Source organism: Salminus brasiliensis, chromosome 16 (assembly GCF_030463535.1).
Source record: "Salminus brasiliensis chromosome 16, fSalBra1.hap2, whole genome shotgun sequence".
In the NCBI taxonomy this organism is placed as follows: domain Eukaryota; kingdom Metazoa; phylum Chordata; class Actinopteri; order Characiformes; family Bryconidae; genus Salminus; species Salminus brasiliensis.
Window position 1 is genome coordinate 29,330,967 of NC_132893.1, and position 25,465 is coordinate 29,356,431.

The 25,465-nt window shown below is 41.7% G+C and overlaps 1 protein-coding gene across 1 annotated transcript in view; it reads right to left on the reverse strand.

Moving 5' to 3' along the window:
• Positions 1–3,158: 3,158 nt before the first annotated feature.
• Positions 3,159–25,465, reverse strand: part of galt (galactose-1-phosphate uridylyltransferase) — a 118,684-nt gene continuing 96,377 nt past the window's right edge. The window contains exons 10-11 of the mRNA XM_072658501.1: positions 7,317–7,471; positions 3,159–4,270 (exon numbers count right to left, since the gene is read on the reverse strand). Coding sequence (XP_072514602.1) covers positions 4,196–4,270; positions 7,317–7,471 — 230 coding nt within the window. The 3' untranslated portion in view covers positions 3,159–4,195. The remainder of the gene's footprint in view (positions 4,271–7,316; positions 7,472–25,465) is intronic.

Consider the following 25,465-nt stretch of genomic DNA (forward strand, 5'->3'; position numbering starts at 1 on the left):
CAGACATGGGCAGCACAGCCGTGATGCACGAGATTGCCCTGCGCTGTTATGGATTGTTTAAGTAAGTCTCCTAAAAACAAAATTGATCTGCCATTATCAGCGTCCCTCACTGCCAAGAGGACACATAGCCGAGGGAGGGAAAAAAAGAGAGAGGGAGGGAGGGGGAAAAAAAGGGAAAAACCTGGATCGATCCAGAGACGAACTTTTTAATAAACACATATCTCCTTATGGATTACAGAGAAGGCCGCATGGTAATGGCATTCATGACCTATAAATTGTGCCGGAGATGGATGAGCTGCCGCTAGGGCTTGGAGCCGGATTGGGACGGGGAAGGACTGCACTGGCAGCAGCACTGAAGCTCTTATGGAAATCAGAATGATCGATCAGTATCAATACCCCAGCATGGAGCGGTGAGTCATCCATAACGCAGCGCTTTTAATGAGAAAAGTGGGGACTTTGGGAGAAGTTCAGCGTGAAGGATGGGCAGAAAGGACAGCAAGGGAAGAAGCAGGCCAGACACACACAGGGGGAAAAAATGTTCAGGCGGCAGATGACAGGACAAGGATCCAATCTGCAGCTGAAGACAAATGACCACCCCGGCCAAAAGATAATGTTATCGCTCGATGTCCTTCGCTCCATGCATATTTCCCACACTTGACTCCCACAGCAAAACATAACATCCTTATGAAAAATTGAGCAGACCTGTACACTGCATACACGCTAAACAGACACACAGTAGCGGCCTTTCCTTTTTATTTTCAGATGACGACGTTATTTAGTGATCGTTGCGCTTCCAGACATGAGAAAATAGGGTGAAAAAAGTGTTTATCGATTTCCAATCTCAGACCTAGAAGAGACATGCTGTTCAATGGGAGAAAATGGGCTAAATTTGATTGCTCCAGATTGATCAAAGCATCTTTACCCTCAGCAACGGATAAACCTCATGGCATTTTTCATGTATAGCACAGCACGTCATCATTTTACTGTACAGTAATTCAAAGTTGACATTTGTATGATTATTATTGGATATTTCGCTCTGAACATAGACTACAGCGGTTAAATGGTTTTCCCTAAATTAAACAGGAATCTGACTTACTAATAATGTCTAAAATTTGAAGATTTGAAACTATTTTATGAATAAATTGATTTGCCAACACCCATCACATTTATTGACATGCATACGGACATTATTCCAGGTCTAATGTAACCCACCTGACTGAGTTGATCAAGCCTTCAGAATCATACTGATTGAAGAATTTGGTGGGTCAGATTAGAGCAACAATACATTTCTGCTGAATAATTACCAACAAATAAAATCACAAATCACTTTTACACAATTGTTGTAGAGGTTTAACCACTCTTATTATATGGCAATAAACACATTCTTGAAAAATGTGTGTATGCTCATCCTGTGCAGTTTCACATGTTTCAAACAATTTGTAGAAAACCGAGGGGATGAAAAAAAGAAAAGCCTGAGGTTTCCAGAATGATGTACAGAGCTGTACATGACTGTAAAAAGGCATTTGGATATTTGTAAAAATATAGCTTTTTAATACCAGGGTTTCTAAAAAAATGCTCTCCTTGAGTGTTTTCAGTGCTTTCTCTGTGGTTGAGCTGACAAAAACGCTGACATCACAATGTCATGTTAACTGCATGCTCATTATCAACTTTCATTACGCTGAGACACAATGTCCTGTGCTCACATTTGGAAAAGCTACAGAAACGGTACCTCTCTGCCTGATCAGGGGTGCGTGTGTGAGGAGGATTCAGAAACAGCAGTATTGCCACAGCACCTTAAAAACCCTATGGTCAAGTTATTTTCCACAATTGTAGGCTTTATTCTAGGTACAGATCAAGATCCTGGAATAAATCCTATCCTTGTTGAATACTGTGAGGAAATCTCTGTTGGTGTTTCAGCTTTGCGCTGCATGTAGGTCTGTTTCGACTCATACACTTGCATCGTAAATAATTTGATATTAAAATTCAAGAGGTGGTAGCAGCCCCTTCTGGGTTGGTGTACTCACCCGAGCTTTCTGATACCATTTTTTGTTCTCATTTTCAGAAACATTGCTGGCTACGTTAAAAAAATGCGTGTGGACAGGATCAAAGAAAGCTGTAGATCATTAAGAATTAAGTTATAATACATACAAACGTTCTAATAAAGGGGTTTCCTCAGGGGGTCTTTAGTAAATGGCAAAACCATCACAAGTCAAGACAGTTATTTTAAGAACCTTTAAAAAAATACCACTACTGTCACAAATCTTATCATATAAAAGTTTTTTCTGCTAAAAATGCAAATAGATCATTTATACTATAGATAACACTATACTGCATATCATGTTTTGTAGTTTCTAAAATACTTGATTAAATATTGGTTATATTATATATTGATTAAACAGTTTGTGTTGTTCAGAGCATCTATATCTACACTGTATAACTTATTATTAAATGCAAACGTCTCAACAGCAGTGTGGATGCTGCTTCTGAACTTTTATGTCCAGTTGTGCATCTTCATCCGTTTCATTCAGTGACAAACGAGCCGACAGTCAACCCAACAGCACTCTTCATCAAATCTAAAGGCAGCCTATAGTTTTTATGCGCATTTTAATTCCCTTCATTACTGCAGAATTCTGAAGAGCTCCTCGTCGTCGACCGTGCTAGAGCGATTGGTCCAGCATCTCGAACAGCACCAGACACTGGAGCAGATGGGCAGGGACAGAGACAGGCTGGGCCGGCACAGTCTACAGCGCATCCAGAGCTGCTGACAGAGAGAGAGCAATAGAGCACCTGGCGAAGGCACAGGACCTTCTGTTGTGCCGCTGTTAATTGGCTTGACTGGGAAAACGTCTCGCCTCTGAACGTCATCAATCTGGGACATTTGCTTAAGTGAAGCTTCGGCCCTGCAGGCGCTGCTAAAGCAGTGAGAATAGCCCTCTTAACATGTCTTGCGAGTTAACCGAGCAGTTTTTAAAAACATCTTTCTTTTGTGCTATAGAGGCACAGTATGCAGTAATGAAGGACTGTGAGAGCATCTCCAAAATGTAAATCATACTCTGTAGTAACTGTTTATTGATGGGCAATTCCTAAAGCAGATTAGCCATTAATAAATAATGGAGAAGGTTACTCATTGTTTTAGGTAAGACACAGGGAACTGGCAGTTTAGATTAGATTAGTTAAACTTTATTGCCCACTTTAGTGGAAATTTGTCTTTGTATTTCCATGTAAACACTGTCATTCTTGATTATGAAACATTGCCAAGTAAGAAAAGAGTATATTGTCAAGGTTTTACAGTAAAAAAAAGGCTATGATCCCCCCCATAATCCAGAAACAAATAGAGAACTATTTAGTAAACAGACAAAAAGATTAAACCGGAGAGAAATCGGACAGCACTCGTACACTAACCAGTGTATTTATTTGACCCACATTAAAACATGAACATTTCAGCGACTGACCTTCCTCAGCATCCTTATAGGACGCCAGCCAGTTTATACCACCCCCTTATTTTCTATTTTTCTATTATTTTTGTTTATTTTTCAAAGTTATGTTTGAAAGGATGGAGGATAATGAATTATACCTTGAATTTGGTGGTGATGTCGATAAGGGGGGTGGTTTGGTCTATAAAGCAGTGTTGGCTGGTGTCCTATGAGCACGCTGAAGAAGACCTAATGATGAAACTTCTGTGTTTTATCTGTGAGTCAAATCAATGCTCTGGATACTGTAGGAGTGCTTTTGATTAAAGTGATTTGTTTAAACAGATTCAGAGCAAAGCAGATTTATTTTTAATAGAAAAAAAGTTCCTCTGAAAATAACAGTTGAAATTTTCTATCACTGATCAGTTGATCAAGAGTTTTAGTAGGGTAAGGGGGGTACACATTTAAATTCCTGAAGATGTTTGGTTTGATTATCCTTCTTGTGTTCCAAATGTTACTTCCACAAACACTCGAAAGAGCTGGCACTGCTGGCATTCAATCAGCTACACAATTTATATTTTAAGGCTCATATAAGCCTCCATAAACTGCAGAGGTATATGGTCTTACTGTCTGTTCTGAAACTAACTACGACACCCTCTGTTCACCCTGGAAACACCTTGACAAATCATGAGCCCAGGCTTATTAAGCTGGGCTTTATTAGCGCGTTGCTTCAGCAGTTCTTTCTGTAGAGTGTGTCCTCCAGTCTGTACTCACTTTAACTCCATTTACAAACTTGCTTGTCCTTCCTTCTCTCTGTTCTTGTAGTGGTCCTCGGAGAGTGCCCGTAATCTCTCAGCAGCCTGTGAACACACAGTAAGCAAATCAATCCCAATGGACAGCTTCAACTCTACACTACTGAAACAGATATTCGACCAATGTTTCTAAAGCTGTGCATAATTAAATCACTATGATGTAAGCAAAGTCATTTAGGGTGGTTTGATGTGAAATGCTCTGTACTAGGATTACTTACTCTGTCAGAAGTGTACAGAGTGGTGGCGAATGGAATCGAGCGTCTGAAGGGTTTAATGTCTGCAAAAGCTACCTCACGTTAAGGTATTAGCCAATATGGTCATAAATGCACCGCCTTATGCCTGAGACACTGCTTAATGATAATTGTGGGATGGAGTTTTGGCCTGAACAGATATAGAATAGATTTTTTGAATCCATTATGGTGAAGAGATACACACAAGGTGTTGTAAGACAAAGTGGTCCCTTAAGAAGATGTATTCGTACCCCTATTTACCTTATTTACCACTATTTTACTGGTCTAAACTTGCATATATATAACTCAGAAGATATATGTCGGATCCATAGTCATTTTAAATAGAAAATAAAATGGCTATATACAACCCCTGGTTCCCATCCCCACCTCTATATAGAAATCTAAGTCAGTACGCCTACCACATCAAACCCCTCTGAATGACTTTATTTACATATCAAAGACTGGATTATGTAAAAAGTCTTGTGTAGAAAATCTGTGGAATTCTCTTTAAACGTACCAAGGTCTAACACTAACACCCTTCAAACATGCAACAGGAAAATTTCTCTCTAAAGTGGAAACAACATTCAAGTTCTTCGTTTGCATTCATCCCGGAGGCCATCGCTGAGCCTGGGCAGTACAATGCAAACTCCTCTCACCACAAAGTACTCTCACCACCCAAAGCTGTGACCGACTACATGGGGTCCACATTGAGCAACGAGCAGGGCTGGGCCGTCTGGGGGGGGAGGGGGCGCGGTTAAACAGTCTCTCTCCTCACTCTTTCACTTTTAAGAAGAGTGATTAAACATTCTAGCACTCCTGTCATTTCCTGATCCAATGTCTTCATTGTGTCACTCTGCTTAATTCCTATGCCACTGCTGCTCTGGCACGATTTGATAGCGGCCAGCGCTGCAGCTAACAGAGGTCAGTCTCATAAGCGTCGGCAGATGGGCTCTCCACGGGTCTGCCGCATTCACTAAGCCATAATAAATGTTACAGCACATTAAATCACCCTAGAGGTACGCCACCATGTTCAGAACCCAAACCATTCAATCAGGAAATATCAGCAGCAAAAGATAAAAAGCACCCGCTGCTTTACGTTTAGCACCTCTGCTAGAACTCCTATTATACACATCCAGTTAGAACAATCATAGATGCACATGCCCATGCATGAACACACTCATGTAGTCATTTTCCAATCTAATGCCAAGCTCAGACACACTCCAAAGACAGCCAGCAAATGAAGGGGCCAGTTTACTGCAGTCAACTGTGATCTCTCTGATATGACTTGGTCTAAATCTTGACTTTATTCCCCAAATGGGGAATTTGACACTTCAGAGCAGAGGTATTATGTAAGTAAAGCGTTGTGAAAGACTCCACTTTCTGATTGATGGAGAAGACAGGTTAGGGCAGGAGACTGGGGTGGAGGCAGTGTGTAGCAATGCCTGAGTAAACTGTGTGGCGATGTTGGGTTGTACTGAGTGATAGAGGTGGAGGTGTTGGACTATATAAGGTGATTTGGTGTGGAGGTGTGTTGAGTTTGGTGATTACAGATATTGTGGTATGGGAGTTTTGGGTTGGGATGGGTGCTTGGTGTAGAAGTATTTGGTTGGGTGATTGGTGTTGAGCTGAGTTGGTGTAAAGGTGTTTGGTTCATGAGGCGATTGGAGGCAAAGTGTTGTGCTGAGAGAGTGGTGTGAAGGTGCTGAGTAGGATTGAGTGACTGGCATGGATATTGGATTGGGAGGCCTGATTTGTGGTTTGGAATGGAACTGTTGGGTTAGGTGATTTGATTTGGAGTCGTTAAGTTTAGCCACTTGTGACCTTTTTATGGACAACTGGAGTAAAAGCCATAGGTTGGGTAATAGGTGTGGAGGTGGTGGGCTGGTTTAGGTTATTGTTGTGGAGGTATGGCATCGAGTGATTTGGTTTTGGTGATTGTGCTGGGTGGAGTGATTGTTGGTAACTGTTAATAAAGTGCTAGTCTGTTTGATTATTATGGAGCTTTTGGGTTGGAGTGGAAGTGGTGAGCCTCTGTGATTACCTCAGTAAGGGGGTGAAAGGCACCGGCGTGACAGACCAGCACTGACAGCTGGCAGACTGACAGTGCCTGGATGGCACTGGCTAATTTGATCAAGCTGTCAATCAGCGTGCCCAGATGGACATCAATCAAGAGCTGGACATGATGTCCTCTTGCTTTGCAGCCAACTAGCCAATCAGAAGGAAGAATGTGATAGAGAAAAGGAGACAGGAAGATGGAGGACTCTAATTCCAGCTTTCTCTCATGCTGGACAAGACATGGTCACCTAGCATGACACATGTCCGACAGTAGAAGTCAGGTAGCAGGGCTGAGTCTTCCTGGATTAGTGTCAAGGCACTGTTTTTGCATTACTTTAGAAATAGCTATTGAAAAAAATCATTATTTCTTTGCCTTACACTTTTCAAAACTGAAAAGTCTTCTTGAGCAACATAAAAATAAGCACTGGATACATAATTTTCTGCAATTTCCAATGTATTCTAAAGCTCCAGCAGTGAAGTAATGGGTCTAAATGGTGGTGTTAGGTTCGTACAATCCCAATAGTCAGTTACTCACAGACAAGTGAATGATAACAGTCCATAAAAAGACAGAAATGACAGGTTCTCTGAACAGCAACGCAGTAAACAGCTCTAAATAAGAACACTGCAGAGCTGAATATGATGCAATAAGAATGACACAACTTTCTGAGAACACTGTTTTACAGAACGTGCCTCAAATATGATATTACTCTGAGAACCTTTAGCAGAACACCAAAACTAATGTGTGTGTCTGAGCCTGGAACAGGACTCAACTACAGAGAGTAAAGGCATCTCCTGCTCAGATGACTGACCTGCTCCGGTGTGAGGTCCCGCTGCTCCTGTGCCAGCATCTCATATCCCACCATGAACTTGCGGACAGTGGCTGACCGGAGGAGAGGAGGGTAGTAGTGCGCATGGAGCTGCCAGTGGCTCATGTCTTCTTTTAGGTGACTTCCTGTTGGGGCTCCTAAAAACACACACAGCAGAAGATCCTTTGTATGTTTAAAAACACCTCCGACATCTCAGAAGATATCCGACTGTTTTTTTGACATCTCTTCACGGATGGAGAGTCACCACCTGAAATTTAATCTGAACAAGACAGAACTCATCTACCTACAGGTACCTACAAAACACTCCCCAGATTGTCTCATCCCAGACTTCAAAGGGCTCTGCTCCTCACTACCACAGCATCTTGGTTCAGAACTATGGCATGTCAGGTCCTCAGCTTCGGGCTCTTGATGTGCCCCTCCTTAAAATTGAAACACGCCCTCAAGGCTAGGTCTAGCGTCTTTTTTATCCTTGTATCTTGTGGTGGCTCAAACCTGACCCTGAAATTCATACTGAGTCAATCATTTCCTTTAGCCATGGTCTGAAGACTCACAGTTCCTAATTTATTACCTAGTTGCATCCGTTCACACTTTATTTAGCTTATCATTGTCCAGATAATTTGAATACGAGTCAAATGTTTGGTTGAATGTGTGCTGATCATCATCATCTTAAAAACAATTGATCCAAATGCTAGGGGTGACCATATTTTTGTTTTCAAAAAAAAGAGGACACCGGGTACACACAATGTCGACCGTAGTTAGGATGCTGTGGCTGAGGGGTTTCAAGTAGGCCTAAGCTGTATGTTGAACTGAAAGGAGACAATTTGGTCATATAGGTTATTAAGACTATTTACTGATCTTGCTAAATGAGTAAATGTGTATGTATGGATGTACATAAACATACTGTATCTGCATGGTTTAAGAGGTTTCCACCTTCACACATACACACTGCCACGGTCCTACAACTTAGGCTTACTTGAATCAGCCACCCCCCTCCCTAGCCATGACATCCTAACTGTTCTGCAAACAGAAATATGGTCACCCTAGCATTTGGATTTGAAATGTTTTGAAGATTTTGAAGTGTTCAAACTTTTGACTGGTACTCTATATGTAAATATAATGTAAATGTAAAGCTAAACAACCGCAACCTCGAGGCAGTTTGTTAGTTGTTAGCAGATGAAATCCAACACAGGTTAGACATGCTGAATAATGCGGGCAGCTCATCTGTTGGTGGTGTGACTTACTGACAAAGATGACAACAGACATATTGAATCTATTAGTGCAGTCTGTTGGGTACCATTCACCAAATTAAATAACAGCACAGTAACAGGTAACAGCTTTATAATCTGGCTTGGTAAGCAGGCATCGGGGAACCATTAATAATCAGGACAAGGAGAAAATGAACATATTGAAAATGGATAAACTTCATTTGGTATGCATCTGTGTTGCCAATCAAATGCAAATGGAGCAGCTAAAGTGTATAGGGCCAGATCAAAGCTGACACACTGGGAGCTTCATAGAACAATCCATTCCACCAGGGCCCGGCAAGAGCCTTAATTAACAACACAGCGACTGTAACAGTGCCTGCGAACGTCTGGACGCCAGTGGCATGCGAGAAATCTCTTGTAAGGTTTCATGGTGCATATTAAGTTATAAAATGGCTGTGAGAACCAGCGGTTTGGCCCCAGTCCCAGCTCGCTTATCCCCATAATAATGAATGAAAAGCGTATCATGCAAGTTAAATCTGATTCATCCTGTCTGCTGCAATGAAACGGCCGTTAATTTCCTCCACCGACATTCTCTCTCTGGCCATGCTAGCTTGGTTCCGGGGGGTGCGGGGTGGGTGTTATGGGTTATGGGTTTAGGACAGACTGCTATGGCCTCAACGTGCATATGTGCTCCCACACACTCACACTTGTTGGCCAAGACGGGGCATCTCCAGTTTCCCATTACTTGTGTTGACCTTTCTTGGTTTGTGTTCGACTTTTGTTACCAAAGTGCTACTTTCCGTACCGTGCGAAGTTATGAGGGAGTCTGCTGGACGGTGGCCATCCTAATTCATGCCAGAGAAAATAATTTAGGGCTTAGCTCCACAAACACAGTGCCTACAGTAAATAATGTCTGGAACCGTAATAACATTTGGCACATTGGCCAAGCATAGCAAGCGAGCTGATCCAGGTTCAAGAAGCCAGTACATGCTGCTTAAGCATGGTGCTGATGACATCATCTCGAATACAATTATGAGCAATGTATTAATTTTCTCGCACAGGCAGGTCATGGACTGCGACGACAAACCCCCTGGCCCACGTGGTAAGCCATGCACTGGACACCTGCCATAATGAGCATGGGAGAATGCAAATCAACATCAGGATTCTGCTTCTAGCATCTCACACTTGGCTTTAGGCTTTAGGAGGGGGAAATTGAAAAGGGCATTTCTGCAGGTCATTTCCAAATCCACATACTACAAAAGCAAACTCCATCAGTGCGGGATAATGTACAGTATAATTTCGTATGCTTCAAAGTCGACTCTTGTGAAGCTATGACACCATGAATAACCCATAAACAGAGATACAGTGTGCAGACACTGTGGACATGCCTTTATTCAGTTAATTTATTCCTTGTTTTTTCCCCCCACGAAAGCACACCATGTTCACTCGTTCGGAAACGCAGGAAGCCTATCTTTTAATTGCCAGAGAGCTTCAGTGGCTGCAAACACCTGGAGCAGAACGATGGGAACAACAAAGGCTGAAATCCAGGTGTTGAGAAGTTTTGTCCAATACCGGCCGCTAATTTGAGGGGTGCACTTTGAATAATGTGTCATGACTCGGGTGTTCCTGCAGCACTGTTCATCCGGTTTCCCAGCTAAATAAATGAATTCATAAAAAGGGCCTCCACGTCTCAATGTCCTGATTAAATTATTCAATGCGAAATGCATTTCATTACTTGGCGAAAGAGAAGAGCTGGGGTTTGTTATATAAGCCTGGAGACGAGGGCTGAATTGCAGATTGCGTGGTTCATATTAGGTCCCCCGAGTGAGTCTGAACAGCCTGAGGGCACTGAATCTAAAACCTGGTCAAGATGCTCCAGCAGCCTGGCTCCACTCAACACAGACCATTCTCACACACACACACATACACACACACACATCTTAGCCCTTTTTTCCCTATTACACAGCCTTTAATTGTGGATGCACGCCCACTTAGCCAAACAGGCCTCGCTCGGTTAAATGACCTAGCAATCGGAGCTGCTGAGGGTTAAGGTACTTGTGAAAGCTTAGGAAAAAATGCACACTTACGCTTGCCCAGGCCTGGCAGTCTGCCCCAAAAAGTCACCAGCACCAGCCATCAGAAGGTGACATCGATTGAAGTTGCTCATTAGCCACAAACGTGTTATTGTGCTAAAGCACAACAGGGCTGGGAGCTAATTAGCTCACTACCTCCCCAGCTCATCAGGAAGCCTCTGCTCCAATGGTGACAAAAACAAAACAACTTTCTTTTCTGCTCAAATTAATGAGCTCTATTGAAATCGAAAAAACAAGGTCTTTTTCACAAGAAGCGACGCGTAATGACGTCCTTTATTAATTGCGACTTTCACGGACCCCTCAATGACTGAGGGAAACTGGCTTTTTCCCTCTTACCAATTAAAAGACTGGGAAATGGACGGTAATTGTGGGGTGTCAGAAAAGGGGAAGATATGAAGAGGCTTTGAGGATAAAGGGCAAAATGTGAAGTGCAAAGAATGACTCTCGGAAGGGCAGACGGAGGAGGGGAATCGAGACAATCGAGAAAGGAGCCCAAAGCTTGGAGAACAATGAAGTCGGGCAATGGAAAGAGAAACCTTTTTTCAAGCACTGTAAATTAAGCTTTCTAATCTTCTGCACTGATAGGACACTCTTGCTGGGTGTTCTCACTGACTGTAGGACACTGTGTAAGGAACAACTGTTTCTATTCTTCCCACAATGCCAAGCTTTTCTCTTCTAGCTTTTCCCACACAGACATGTTCACACATAAATAATACAAAAGTGGTAACCACCAGTGTTGTGCACAGGTACTCGAATACTTGGTTAATCATTTGTGGTATCAGTGCCCAAATACTGAGTTCCCATTTCGGCTAATTAATTCATTTTCATTACATAAAAGTGGACAAACGAATGACAAACCCCCTGGCCCACGTGGTAAGCCATGCACTGGACACCTGCCATAATTAGCATGGTACAATGCAAATCGACATCAGGATTCTGCTTCTAGCATCTCCCAATTGGCATAAGACTCAGGAGGGGGAAATTGAAAAGAGCAGTTCTGCAGACCACACTTCACACACAAATAATACAAAAGGTGGTAATCACTGGGGTTGTGCACAGGTACTTGAATACTTGGTTAACCATTTGTTGTATCAGTGCCCAAGTACGAGTTCCCATTTTGGCTAATTAATTCATTTTCATTATATAAAAGTGGACAAACTACACAGTATGTTTGAGTTATTGAGTTATTTGAGTTATATTGAGTATAGCCTGAATATGTCTACCTTGAAAGGTATGTAGAAATTCCAGTGCGTCTATCATGCACTGCATCTGGCCATAGAAGAACCACGTCTGAAAAATGCCATAGCAGAAACACTTTTGGTTCCATAAGGAACCGTGTTTATAATAGAACATTTAAAAGGTCTAAATAATGTGACATAAAGGTTTATTATCAATTTGAAAGTTTTTCCCACTCGAACAAGGCTGTCTCTGGCATGACTTGGAGTATCGCTGTATCGAATCCTGGGTCATGCTGCCTGCCATCAGCAACAGAAGTCCAATAAAGCACAAGTGGTCTTGCTCTCTCGGAGTGGGTTTCTCTCTCTCTCCATATCACTTCAGAGTGATGCTAGCCAGTGCATCAGAGCTGGGTACCTGGCACTTTCCTCTAAACGTCCTTTCTCGAAAAGAAACTTACTGCTTAGCTCTATTAGCTCATTTAAGGAGTCCGCCTCCATTGATCATCTGACATGAAAATGATAAGCTATTTCTAGCTATTCTTTCCTGTGGCTATTATTATTTTGGTAAAAATAATGTCACCGCACACTGTAGGTTTACCACAATTCAAGTAATACTGTGGTACTGATTTTCCATAATTCTGATCATATCAGTCACCATCATCAGGAATTAAACTACGCATTACTGACTGTGATACAGATATAACCGCAGGACCACAGTATTAACATGCGTATCAGGCCAAGCTCTACATGCTACTATTTTGTTCACATCATACACTCACACCCTGAGTGTAAAATGACCTGTATAGCATTGTAGACCCCTCCCAATAACATTCACCCTCCCCTCCCGCTCAGAAGGACGGAGGATAAGCTGCAGCTATAGCCACAGGAAGCTGGACAAGCAGAGTTTCCAAATGAGGACAAACAGAGAACTGGACAGAATGTCATGGCCAACGTCTCCCACGGTCCTGGGTGGAGGTAACAGAGGTAAGAAAGAGCTGGAGTCGCTGTGAAAAACCAGTGCTTCTCTCCTTCTTTGCTTGCCTGCAGATGCATAAATGAAAACAAATAAGACAAATAAATTGACTGCTTCTCAGTGTGCCTTCGAGGCAAGCGGCAATCCTGACTTCTTCTCCTTATTAGTCTTCCAGTGGAGGTCAATTACCCGGACATATTGAGAAAAGAACTTCTGTTTTAACTTTCCTGACTGCGGCCCGGCTTTGTAAACAGAGGCCTAATGAAAATAATTCATGCCCATCTTGATCCGGGGCTCAGCAGCAGCTACCTTTAAGCACCCCTGTCTCTCTCCATGGCTGCTAGAGAACACCCACAGCTGGGCTGACCATGATGCAGACTCTGGGGGATGGCCTGGCCCATTCTTCCTTGATTTTACGTAGTTCTTTACTTGGCATGCAATATGTTACATCACTGCATGTTCTGAATTACAATTAGCCACACAAAAAGTGCTGTTAATAATAAACAGTTAAAAAGTAAATAATGGTGTATTAGGGCTGTGTATTGGAAAGAACCTGGCAATATGATACACATTCCAGTGCAGGGGTAACAATTCAATATACTGTGATACTGTAATCAAGGTAATGTATTGTGATTATTTTATATCACATTTTAGGAAAACTGTCATAGCATAAAAACATGCCATTATATGAATACATTTCGAGTACAACACTATCTTTTCAATACAAAAGCTATCTAGGGTTTATCCACTACACACCCTGCCTTCCACCAATCTTTGCATGTAAACTATAAAAATCCATACAGATTTTTTAAAAATCAGTACAGCAAAACATAATAGCTCAATTCTTCAATAGATGGATATTTTCTTGCACTATTATTTTACTATGATCACCTGCATGCAGTAATAGATCACACTTCCTGTCATGCATCTTTACGAGAAAAGTACTAAGGACTGTACTAAACAGCATCATCCTAAATGAACACTTGCTTTTTAAAAGGGCCCACAGCCTACATTTCCCCCCTCTGTGGCTTTACAATGCACCAAACTATTTCCCTAACCTTTATTCCTTATTATAAGCTGATACCTTTAAGAATTTATTATGTAAATGACCTCTTTCTGATGGCTGTGCAGTCCAGACTCATTTAGGCTTCTTATAGCATTTCATGAGAATGTGCGAGCTACAGTACTACAACTGCTGTAGGCTGAATGGTAGGATATACTTAATCCTTTTAAATTTTGTAAAGCCACACTTCACTCATATTACTACATTACTGTCAAAATTAAAATCAGTTTCATGGGCCCTAAACTAGAACCCTGAGAGACTCCACAAAATATGCTATACCAACTAATAATTAAATAATACATATAATTCTCTGAATTAATGCCTGGAAAATAAACCAATGGTTAAAGAGATAAAATAAACAGTTTTTTGTGACATTACAAAATGAATGGGGGCCAGGTTTGTTTTTTTTGTTTTTTTATAGTTGAATATCCATATTTGGATTGGGAATGAATGGAGGGGCCAACGGTACGCTTTGAAACTTTGGTTGCATACTATTGTGAGGAAATGTAGTTTTCCATGGGCCCTTTATGCATGCCTTCAATGAGGCTTGTGCTGTTAACAGCAATACCTATGATCTATCTGCTCCTCCCAGCCTCATGAGTGGCGACGCTCTACGGGCCAAAGCTCCGTTCATCCATATCCTCCTCTCACATGTTAAATAGCCTGTGCTACACTGCGCTCCAGTTCCAAGTCAACACCCTACATTCAAGGGCACCTTGGAGAATTTCCAATGAGCTGTGTTGTTTGGATGGGAGCGTAGAACATTCAGAAATGAGCCGGTTAAGCAGCGAGTCGTGCGATAATCTGGCCACGCAGTTGGCTTACGTACACACAAGCTGTATGTCAAGATGGGAACCTAGATATTCATCTAAATGTCTTTCACACTACAGGAAAACTTTTTGCAACCGTGTTGAATATATTCATCTATTCATTGCGACAGGTTCACATTGGGTAAAACACATTGGAAGCCACTTCAAAACACTCTTGGTGACAAATATGATGTTGCGTGCTGCTGAGCGGAACGCGGCTGAATATTCCCCCCACTGTGTCTGGGCTTGCCGAGCACAGTGAAGCACAAAGCAGAAAGTGAGGCATCAGGGAACTGTTTGGCTGGGGCCGAAATTCACCACCGCTTTGCTCTGAGCCTTAGCATAGCAGTGTTTATTTTTTCTTTTTTTTATGAAAGCACCGATGCTTAGACACCAAGCAGAGCATGGGAGAAACCTGCCTGCCATGTTGCTTGCCTGCTAAATGTTTCTAAACTAGAATCGGCGAAATAGCTGTGTAAGGTTAATTTTGTATGCTTGGCAGCCTATTTAAATAAGCCTGACCAAGGCCCATTACGGATGTCACCATCACTTTTATGGGGATAATTCATCTGCCAGGGATGAAATGGCCTGTGGATCCAAATGACTGAGGGTTATGGTGGGCAAGAGATGTGACCCTCCATCTGGGAAGGAGATTCATATCAAAAGAGACTGATATGAGAAAATCGCTTCGCATGATTAAGGTGTGTTAAAGCCTAATCAAGTGCAGAAAATGAACTGTGATCTTATTAAAAAAGCGGAGTACCCCACAACAACAACTTTATTTCGGTGCCTAAATCAGCTGAAAGCGGTAAGTTTGTGTTTTATTATGGCTGTTGCTGGGCTTTTTGAGTGTGAGAAGTGTGGCATGTTTAGTCTAGACCCTTTTCCCACCGCTAGTGATAATGATAGTGTTTGCACTAAATGTGAGTTAGTTAGCTCTCTGGTGGAAAAGGTGGACCAGTTAGAGGTGAGCATCATGGGGTTACTGAAGGATAGAGAGCAAGAGTTGCCCCCCGTTGCCTCAGGGAGAGCTAGCACCCCCCCCACTCCGGCGTTAGAGCCCTCACAGCGGGGCGAATGGGTGACGTCTCGGCGGCATAGCCGGAAAGCTAAGGCTAATGCTAGCGCAAAGGCCGAAGCTAGCCCACCGGAACACCACGCTCCCCCCCCGATTCACGTGTCAAACAGGTTTGCCCCGCTCAGCGAAACACCCGCTGAGGAGCCTGTTCACAGTACTCTGGTAATAGGAGACTCTATTGTTCGACACGTGAAGATAGCTAGTCCTTTAGGGGCTCCAGCAGTGACCGTTAGCTGTTTACCGGGAGCCAGAGCGCCGGACATTAGCGGCAACCTTAAGCGGCTAGCAAACAGGAGATATTCTAGGATAGTTATTCATGTAGGGGCCAATGATATCCGTCTGCGGCAGTCAGAAATAACTAAGGATAATATTAAAGAGGTGGTTAAACTGGCCCAGACGATGTCCGATGCCGTAATTTGCTCTGGTCCCATCCCAATGAGGCGCGGCGCTGAGTCCTACAGCCGACTCACAGCGCTGAACCGCTGGATGTCCAAGTGGTGTTCCGAAAATCATGTGGGCTTCATAGATAATTGGTCAAAGTTTGAGGGCAAGCCTGGTTTTTTAGGTAGGGATGGTGTCCACCCCACGCGGGAGGGTGCTGCCTTACTTTCGTGCAGCATAGCTCATAGTCTGCTAGTTAGTCGGCAGAGGAGTGTAAAAGGCTGCTGACAATCCAGAGCCGAGACCAGGCCGCAGACAGACCGGCTAAACCGACCGTCTGCGAGCTGCTTTGAGGCGTCACCCAGGTTTCACTGTATTGAGACTGTGTCTGTGCCCCGAATTAAACCCAAACGTAGAACATCTAGATCAGCTCGTTTTAATACTTTAATCAGTGTTAAAATCTCTCATTTCAACGATAACAGCAGCACCTCAGACCTAAAGCTCGGTCTACTTAACATTAGATCACTAACCTCAAAAGCAGTGATCGTGAATGAAATTATATGTGATCAGAAACTAGATGTTTTCTGCCTCACCGAAACCTGGATTAGACCTGATCAATATATAGCACTAAATGAAGCCACCCCCGCAGGCTATAAATATGTACATAGCCCTAGATTATCAGGCAGAGGAGGTGGAGTATGTATAATCTATCAGAATACACTAGAGATTATTCAAAAACACTGTAACACCTTCACTTCTTTTGAGCTTATCTACATTAATATATCAAATCCGACCACAAATAAAAATGTTTTCTCACTGATTAATATTTATAGGCCTCCAGGGCCCTACTCTGAATTTTTAAAAGAATTTAGTGATTTTGCTGCAGACTTGGCAGTGTGCAGCAACAAAGTTATAATAGTAGGAGATTTTAATATTCACTTTGAAAAAGCAGACGATCCATTAACAAAGGCGTTTGTATCAATTTTAGATTCTGTCGGCATTATACAAAACATAACTGGACCCACACATTACTGTAATCATACCCTAGATTTAGTCCTGACCCTGGGTGTTAGCATTGATCAGCTAAATATTCTACCTCAAAGCTCAGTGATATCAGATCATTATCTAATCTCCTTTGAGCTACATCTAAGGCAAAATGTAAATTCTTCTCCCCAACACTGCCTAAAACGCACAATAACACCAATGACAACTGTACAGTTTACTAAAAATCTCCCACCCCTATCGACCTTAGCTTACACTCCGTCAGACCAAACGGAGCTCGTCAAATTAACAAACGATCTAGAGAATACCCTCCGATCAACCTTAGACAAAGTAGCACCGTTCAAAAATAAAATGATGAGGCAAAAAAGGCTTGCACCGTGGTACAGTGATCAAACTCGTACCTTAAAACAAACAGTGCGGAAACTAGAGCGTAAATGGCGGACGACCAAACTAGAGGTGTTCCACTCTGCGTGGAAGGACAGCCTTAGTCAGTATAGAAAGGCACTCATTAAAGCTCGCTCAGCGTATCTGGCCTCGCTGATCGAGAAAAACAAAAACAATCCCAGAGTTCTTTTTAATGAGATCTCTAAACTTACTAAAAGCCAGGCAGATACTCAACCCCAGATCCCAACATCTTTAACTAGTCATGTTTTTATGGACTATTTTAATAATAAAATAGAAAATATTAGACAACAAATCCAACCCTGCTTATTAAATCAAACATGGCAGTCACCCGATGTAGTTGCTTTAGAACAAAACTTAGTTGTAGAACAAAGGCTGGAAGCCTTCTACCCACTTCCACAGCCAGAACTAGAAAAAATTATATCCTCAGCTAATTGTACAACATGTACACTCGACCCGATTCCCTCTAAATTGCTAAAAGAAATTCTCCCAATTATAATCGGACCTCTTTTAACAATTGTAAATTCATCCCTTAGCCTTGGGCATGTACCCCAAACCCTTAAAATAGCAGTTATAAAACCTTTAATCAAAAAACCAAATCTTGATCCTAGCGTATTATCTAATTATAGACCCATCTCAAACTTAACATTCGTATCTAAGATATTAGAAAAAGCTGTGGCCCAACAACTCTGCTTATACCTGAGTAAAAATGACATGTATGAGAAATTCCAGTCTGGATTTAGACTCAATCACAGCACAGAGACAGCCCTAGTGAAGATTACGAATGATCTCCTTCTTGCCTCTGATCAAGGCTACGTATCTTTATTAGTCCTACTAGACCTTAGTGCAGCCTTTGATACAATAGATCATTCTATATTACTAGAAAGATTAGAGAAAATGGTTGGAATCACAGGGACAGCCCTATCATGGTTCCAGTCATATCTAACGGGACGCTTCCAATTTGTAAAGATAAATGATTTATCTTCAAACTACACAGAAGTAAGATATGGAGTTCCGCAAGGCTCAATTTTAGGACCACTATTATTTACATTATACATGTTACCACTGGGCTCAGTTATAAGCAGACATGGCGTTAATTTCCACTTCTATGCAGATGACACACAGCTCTATATATCAGCCAAACCTGACGATAAATTTAGACTACAGAAAATGGAGGACTGTGTAAAGGATATAAAACTCTGGATGTCACATAACTTCCTCCTCCTTAACAGTGACAAAACCGAAGTTCTCCTTTTAGGTCCAAAAGACTCTAGAAATAAACTATCAGACTTAATGTTAGACTTGGCAGATTCTCCCATCACTCCTGGTTTAGCAGCTAAAAATCTTGGCGTCACATTCGACTCAGATTTATCATTTGAGCAACATATAGCTAATATTAGTAGAACAGCCTTTATGCAGCTTAGGAACATCTCCAAACTAAGAAACTCCTTATCACTACAAGACGCAGAAAAGCTAGTACATGCTTTTATTACCTCAAGGCTAGATTACTGTAATGCGTTACTGTCAGGTTGTTCCAGCAGGAACCTCAATAAACTTCAGCTGGTGCAAAATGCTGCAGCCAGGGTCCTTACTAAAACTAGAAAATTTGACCATATCAGTCCAGTTCTATCAGCACTTCATTGGCTCCCAGTTAAATTCCGTATTGAATACAAAATTCTTTTATTAACATATAAAGCCCTACATGGCCTCGCTCCTGAGTACCTGCAGGATCTTATAGTATATTACGAACCATCAAGACTACTTAGATCTCAGGGTGCTGGTCTCTTACGCGTTCCCAAAATTCTGAAAACCTCAGCAGGGGGAAGAGCCTTTTCCTATAAAGCCCCCCAGCTCTGGAATAACCTTCCAGATAATGTTCGGGACTCAGACACAGTCTCAATCTTTAAATCTAAACTGAAAACTTATATGTTTAGTTTAGCTTTTGGTAATTAATGTTTCTTAGATAAGGGCTGCAGGTCCAGGGGTTCGCGGACCCAGGGAATTGTAGTACTCTGAGATGCTGGAGCTGTCGTCTCGCTGCTTACACGCGATCACTCAGGTTTGTTGACGGTGGAGCAGATAGATGCTGGTGTTCTCAGGGTGCACCCGTGTCCGTGTTACCTTCTGGCTCTCTCCTTTTAATTATGCTGTGATAATCAGACCTGCCGGAGTCATCAGACATACCCAGATGCTGATGATCAACATTCTCTGCACTCCATAAAATTCCTCTTAGAACTAACTTCTCTCTCTTTACCTTCCCCGAGTAAATGGCCACCCAGCCCGATCTGCAGGAAGATTGCCCGCTGAGGTCCCCTCTACCTGCATCTAACCAGCTGCCACCTACCAGTCCAGCCAGCGGGTCCCCCCCAACCCGCCACCACCCATGGCTCACCCGCCAGCCGCTGCTGCCTGTTTGGTGGCCGTGCTGAAACCTAGATGGACTCGTGCCTGTCTGACACTATTAATATCACAACTATTAACTTTCTGTTGTACCTGGTTTGGTAATTTTTATCATTAATGTTTAAAACAGTCTGGCCAGAGGAGGATGGGTCCCCCTTGTGAGTCTTGGTTCCTCCCAAGGTTTCTTCCTCCAGCTCTGAGGGAGTTTTTCCTTGCCACTGTCGCCGTTGGCTTGCTCACGGGGGTCTTTGACGCTTCATGTTATTTCTTCTTTCTTCTCTGTCTCTGTTCTTTATTAAGTAATAATTATGTAAAGCTGCTTTGTGACGACAACAGTTGTAAAAAGCGCTATACAAATAAATTTGACTTGACTTGACTTGACTTGATTACTTCACAGTGGCTGTTCGAAAAAGATGTGCAAAAAAGGGTGTATTTGGAGTTTAACTGAGTAAGTAGCATATCTGCGCTGCATGTAATCTAACCTACAGATCAACAGAAGTGGGAAGCAATAAAGAACTTTAATACAATTTTCAAGATTAAAGTTTGTATTTTCCAAAAATAATCTATGCTGAATAAAAATGTATTTATGTTTTATTCTTTTGCCCAAGAAACTACTAATAAATGGCATAAGACCATCTCTGAAGCTTGACATTCATAAAGAAGTCCAACTTCTTCTTCACCCACATCCATGTATTAACTTTGATAGACTGCAAAATTGAAGCAGATTAAGCAAAAGAATAAAAAAATCTCTGTAACTAGAAACCAGAACCAGAAAACCAGCAAGATCATCAGCCTAAGTGTGTTAAGCTATAAATTCACAAAAAGTTAAATTAAACTGCCAAATGTTAAACCGTGCTGAACGGGGTACAGTGTGACTGAAGTTAGCTTCTCAATAAATTCCTCCATTTCACCTTAAACCATGAGGCAATTTTGGGCACCGACAGACATTTTCAATGGAAGTTAATGTAAAAAATATTTGGTTATTTAAGTTATTCTGGAGCATTTCTCTTGAAAAAAGCGACAAAAATGAAGATACAGTGTTTTTGCGTGACAGAGATGTTCTAAACATAGCATGGGATCTTAATACTTGGTTATATCATTATACACATGCGGTTTGAGCATTTTATTTTAGTGTAATGTACAAGCATTCACTTTATAAGTAGCCATTATTCTGATCCATTGCCAAGCTAAGAGTGTTTAACTTCAACTTGAATGTTCAAAGCTTTAGACATTCAAACTAAGTTGGTATGTCAGCTTTGGAGACGACTGCAAGCTTCTTGCTATAGATAGCTTTGCGTAGGTATGGTCATGGTCTGTGTGACAACTGCCAGCTGTAGTCTTTGCGGTGTGTTTGAGTGCAAATATAATAAGAAACGAAGGATGACCATGAGCTGCCAGAAGGTCATTAGTCCTTAGTTGTCTTAATTGGTGCTAGACTTTCTTCATCAGCGCTGTGTCTGTGTCTTTCCACCACGATGGAAGCAGAGGAAGAAGGGTAGAATAGTGAGAGAAGTGAATCGGTGAAAATGCAAATAAATATATGAATTATTTAGTTACTACTAATCCTGCTAATACTGTGGAAGGAGAAATCATCCATGACCTTATGTATGTGGAACCAAATAAATGTGTACTTTGTGTACCACCTCTGAAGATCAACACTAACTTGGCTTTATAGCAGTGTCATCTCCTTTTCTGCATAAGTGCCCCTTTTACTGACTATAAAGTAGCCCTCTTACACTTTACATGGTGTTCAGCATATTAGCTTATACATGCAGCAGAATCAATGAAGAGATTGATGAAGTGCCTTCAATAATAGTTTGCGGTCTTCATAATCATACACTGAGCATATATAATCAATACAGTGGCATATGAATGCAAAGCAGATGTGGACTACAGAGCAGTGTAAAACCACACTCCACTGAAAGTTATTGAGTAGGAGTAAAAAAATGATCAGTTAAACAAACATTCTTGAGCTCCCAACAGAAATGTGGTGGAACTTTCTAAAATAATATTACAGGGGCTTTTCAAAAACCCAAAGACATTTGGAATAATACATAAAGCAGAGGAAAAGCCAATAATGCAGGAGAAGACAAGGTTGAGACGTAATGAGAAAGTTGGGTGTCTGTGGTATACTGGAAGGCTGGAGAAATGAGATGATCTTTGAGATTTGATTTAAATAAAGAGAATTAGACTGTCAGGCTTGTGGAGGAATAGAATTCCAGAGACAATGAGCAGATCTAGAAAATGCTCAGTCACTAAAGCTGTGGTGGAATACTTAGTAGACCCTGAAGACATCTGAAAGTAAGGTTGAGTTTATAAGGAAGGAGAAGATCAGACAAGTCAGGTTGTTAAGAGCTTTGTATGTGAGCAGAAGAAGTTAAAAGCGAATGCGCAAATACTTTAAAGGAAGCCAGTGGGCTTCAGTACATCCAACACCTATCAGCAAAAGAACTAAAGTCTGTTAGGCTCCATTCTTCTCTTTTTGGGATCCTTTTGGTCTAAAATAAAAAGCTGAAAATTAAAAGTGAGAGGTGTGAGGAACAGCAAAGCAGTCAGTGAGCTCAATCAACAGAACAGAATAATAAAAAAAAAGTGTTCGGAAACTAAATGTGATTCAAACTCAGGAAAAAGTCGCCTTCTTTCCAAACATATTTGCAGTTGTGGTCAGACGTCTACATACACTCGCCATGGCAGTATCAGGCCTTTAATTATTTCTTTGAACTTAAATTTTTAGAGGGCTTCTACAATCAGTACAGGGTCAACATGATACATACAGGCAAAGAACACACACACACACACACACACACACACACACACACACACACACACACACACATTCAATGGTGCTGAAATTTGTAAAATGTCTTTTTATTGCCAAGGCATCGTCCTGCTAGTGATCATGATAGACTACATAGCTGGTAGCTTCTTTGTGCCCACATAAAAAGGGTTTGTTTGCTTAACACACAGTATAATAACAAAGTCCAAGGAGCTCAGAACAGATCTGAGAACAATGATTGTAGATATACACAAGTCTGGAGCAATTTTTAAACAATTGCAGATTTCAGAATCATCATTTTAAACAACTGTACATAGCTGCAAGTCTTTGGGAAGGGTAGCCACTTTGCCAAGGTCTAAGAGACAACCCAAACTGTCACCTTCCCCCTCAAATAAAAGGAAACTGGTCAGGAACAAAGCCATAATTTCTTCTATTTCTACAACAAGAACTTTTCCCTAAATTTTGTCCATTTCACAGACTGGCCTATTGTCTGCTTTAAGATGACTACAAATGGCCTCGTATCTGAAAGGCCTGTGCTACATCATCCACATGTTCAGGAACGTGATGGCAAGTGAAGCATGATTATCGGAGAGGTTACTGAGGGCAAGCAGACAAAATAAAGGTCTCTTCCATCTCTCTCCATCCCAGTGAAGGTTATCTGGTGGCACAGGCCTGCTGGTTATCTGTCATTTGAGAGCAGTTCCTTTTTTCCCCTGCCAACTCTGTCACCTAAGATAGCTTAGCACATTCATTTTTCAAGTTTTTCTTTTTTCCCCTCAATTTCTTTTTTTTTTTTTTCTTTTATTAAACCTTGGTTTGTTTGGTCATGGTGTTACTTACACGTGATGTGATTTGCCCCTATCTACAACATAAAGTATACCAACATTCCAACTATCATTGCTTTATGTGCAAAGGATACAGTAAAGAAACCAGTCAAGCAAAAACTTGAGCAGTTAGATAATTCCAGGTATGTGTAGTAGCGGTATAAGTGTCTGTAATATAAAATAGCAATTAATAATTTCATCATAGCTACATCATAGGAACATCATCAGCAAAAAAGCATCCTAAACCAAGTAACCAAGGCATGCATCATCGTCTAGATGTATCTAAATCATCTTCTATAGAGTGAACGAGTGATGTATTGAGTGCACAGTAGAGGACAACAGCATATATGTAATGGAAGCGAAAGCACTGCGGTTGGTAGTTGCACTGCCAGAGGTAGGGAGTGTGCCCTTCTTGTGTGGCCAGCTGACCTTGGACAGAGCGTCGCATGTAAATCCTCCACTGTGGGGGCAGATGGAGGCGGAGATAATGGCCGAGTGAGCAGGGATGAGGCAGTTTGAAAGTCTTTGCAAGGGTTATTAACTGCAGCTTGAACTTTGTTTTGAAAACACTTCGACTTGCCCAACGCCATAGCAAGGCCGGAAATTTGGCCAGCCGTGTCTGATAAGAGCACAGATCAAATCCAGCCCGAGTCAGTTCGCCAAAACATAGAGGAGGCTGGCAGATTCATGGAGGGGTGAGAGCAGGCAATGTGCATCTGTATAATCTGTGAATCTGTATACCCTGAAACAATATAGCATGTTTACTCCAATGGGAAATGGGTACAGGAAAATGATTTCCACAAAGTTCAGCATCATGACACCATGAAAAAACATGATCTAGGATAAATGTTCCCACACTCAAACAATTAGGCTGATTCCAGGCCAGAAAGATTTGACTCCTGACATCTTCTGAGTGGGAATTTAAATTTGTGAATTGCATGGATTGGGTGATATCTGCTTTTTTTCGTACCCACAGACTGTTATATTACCACATTAAGGTATTAATGGGAAATGGTGTTGAAAAGACACTGAATTTAACTTGGTTGTTTCAGTGGTGTTGGTTCTGTAGCTAGCTAGCCTTTGCTTAGCTATCTCCTCCACCGAGTATCAGACAGCCCAGTGTAGCTGATGTTGAGTAACTGCTGAGCTACTGACAGAGTGTTGACAAATAAAACTTGTGTCTATATCTAAAATATCTAATCTTATGACTTATTATTTAACTATTTATCAAAAACACACTCCCAAAAACACAGGTGAAATAGCTATGCTAAATTGCCCCTAGGTGTGAGTGGTACCCTGCTGGTGTGGTACACTGCTGGTGTGGTACCCTGCGATAGATTGACAACCCGTCCAGATGTGTATTCTAGCCTTGTGCCCAAGAAAAAAGAGAAAGAAGACAGCAAACTTCAGACGTGCTATCGGACAGCCGGTGTAAATGTAAATGTGTAAATACACACAAGCATGAAACGTATAAGCAGTTTTTCATTTAACAGCAGCCATAGATTATAGACTTTATGAAGTGAAGTGTGAAGGGTCTTCTCCAGATGTTCAAGATATATCAAATAAATAAACTGCTGTAAGAAAATGGAACAGACGTGAAACATAAAAACCTAGAGTGCTGTGCTGTGGGAGCAGAGTGATCACAGAGCCCTTTGCATGGGGAGCGGGAATTAGTGCCGCTCTCCGCTCACACACTCTGGAAACTACCGATATTAGCAAAGCTAGGAATGAGGCACCCAGACAGCCACAGCTAGCCAGCGTTTTGTATAACTGCTGTGTGCCAGCTTTATACGAAATGCCACCATTGCTACAACTAGAACTTGGGAATTGTTCCGAATTGTTTGAATACAAATACCAATACTTTGATCCGAGACCAATGCCAGAACACCTTCTATGAAGGTGTTGAGGAGATTTAGCTCATGTACTGGCACTTAAAATGAAAGAGAA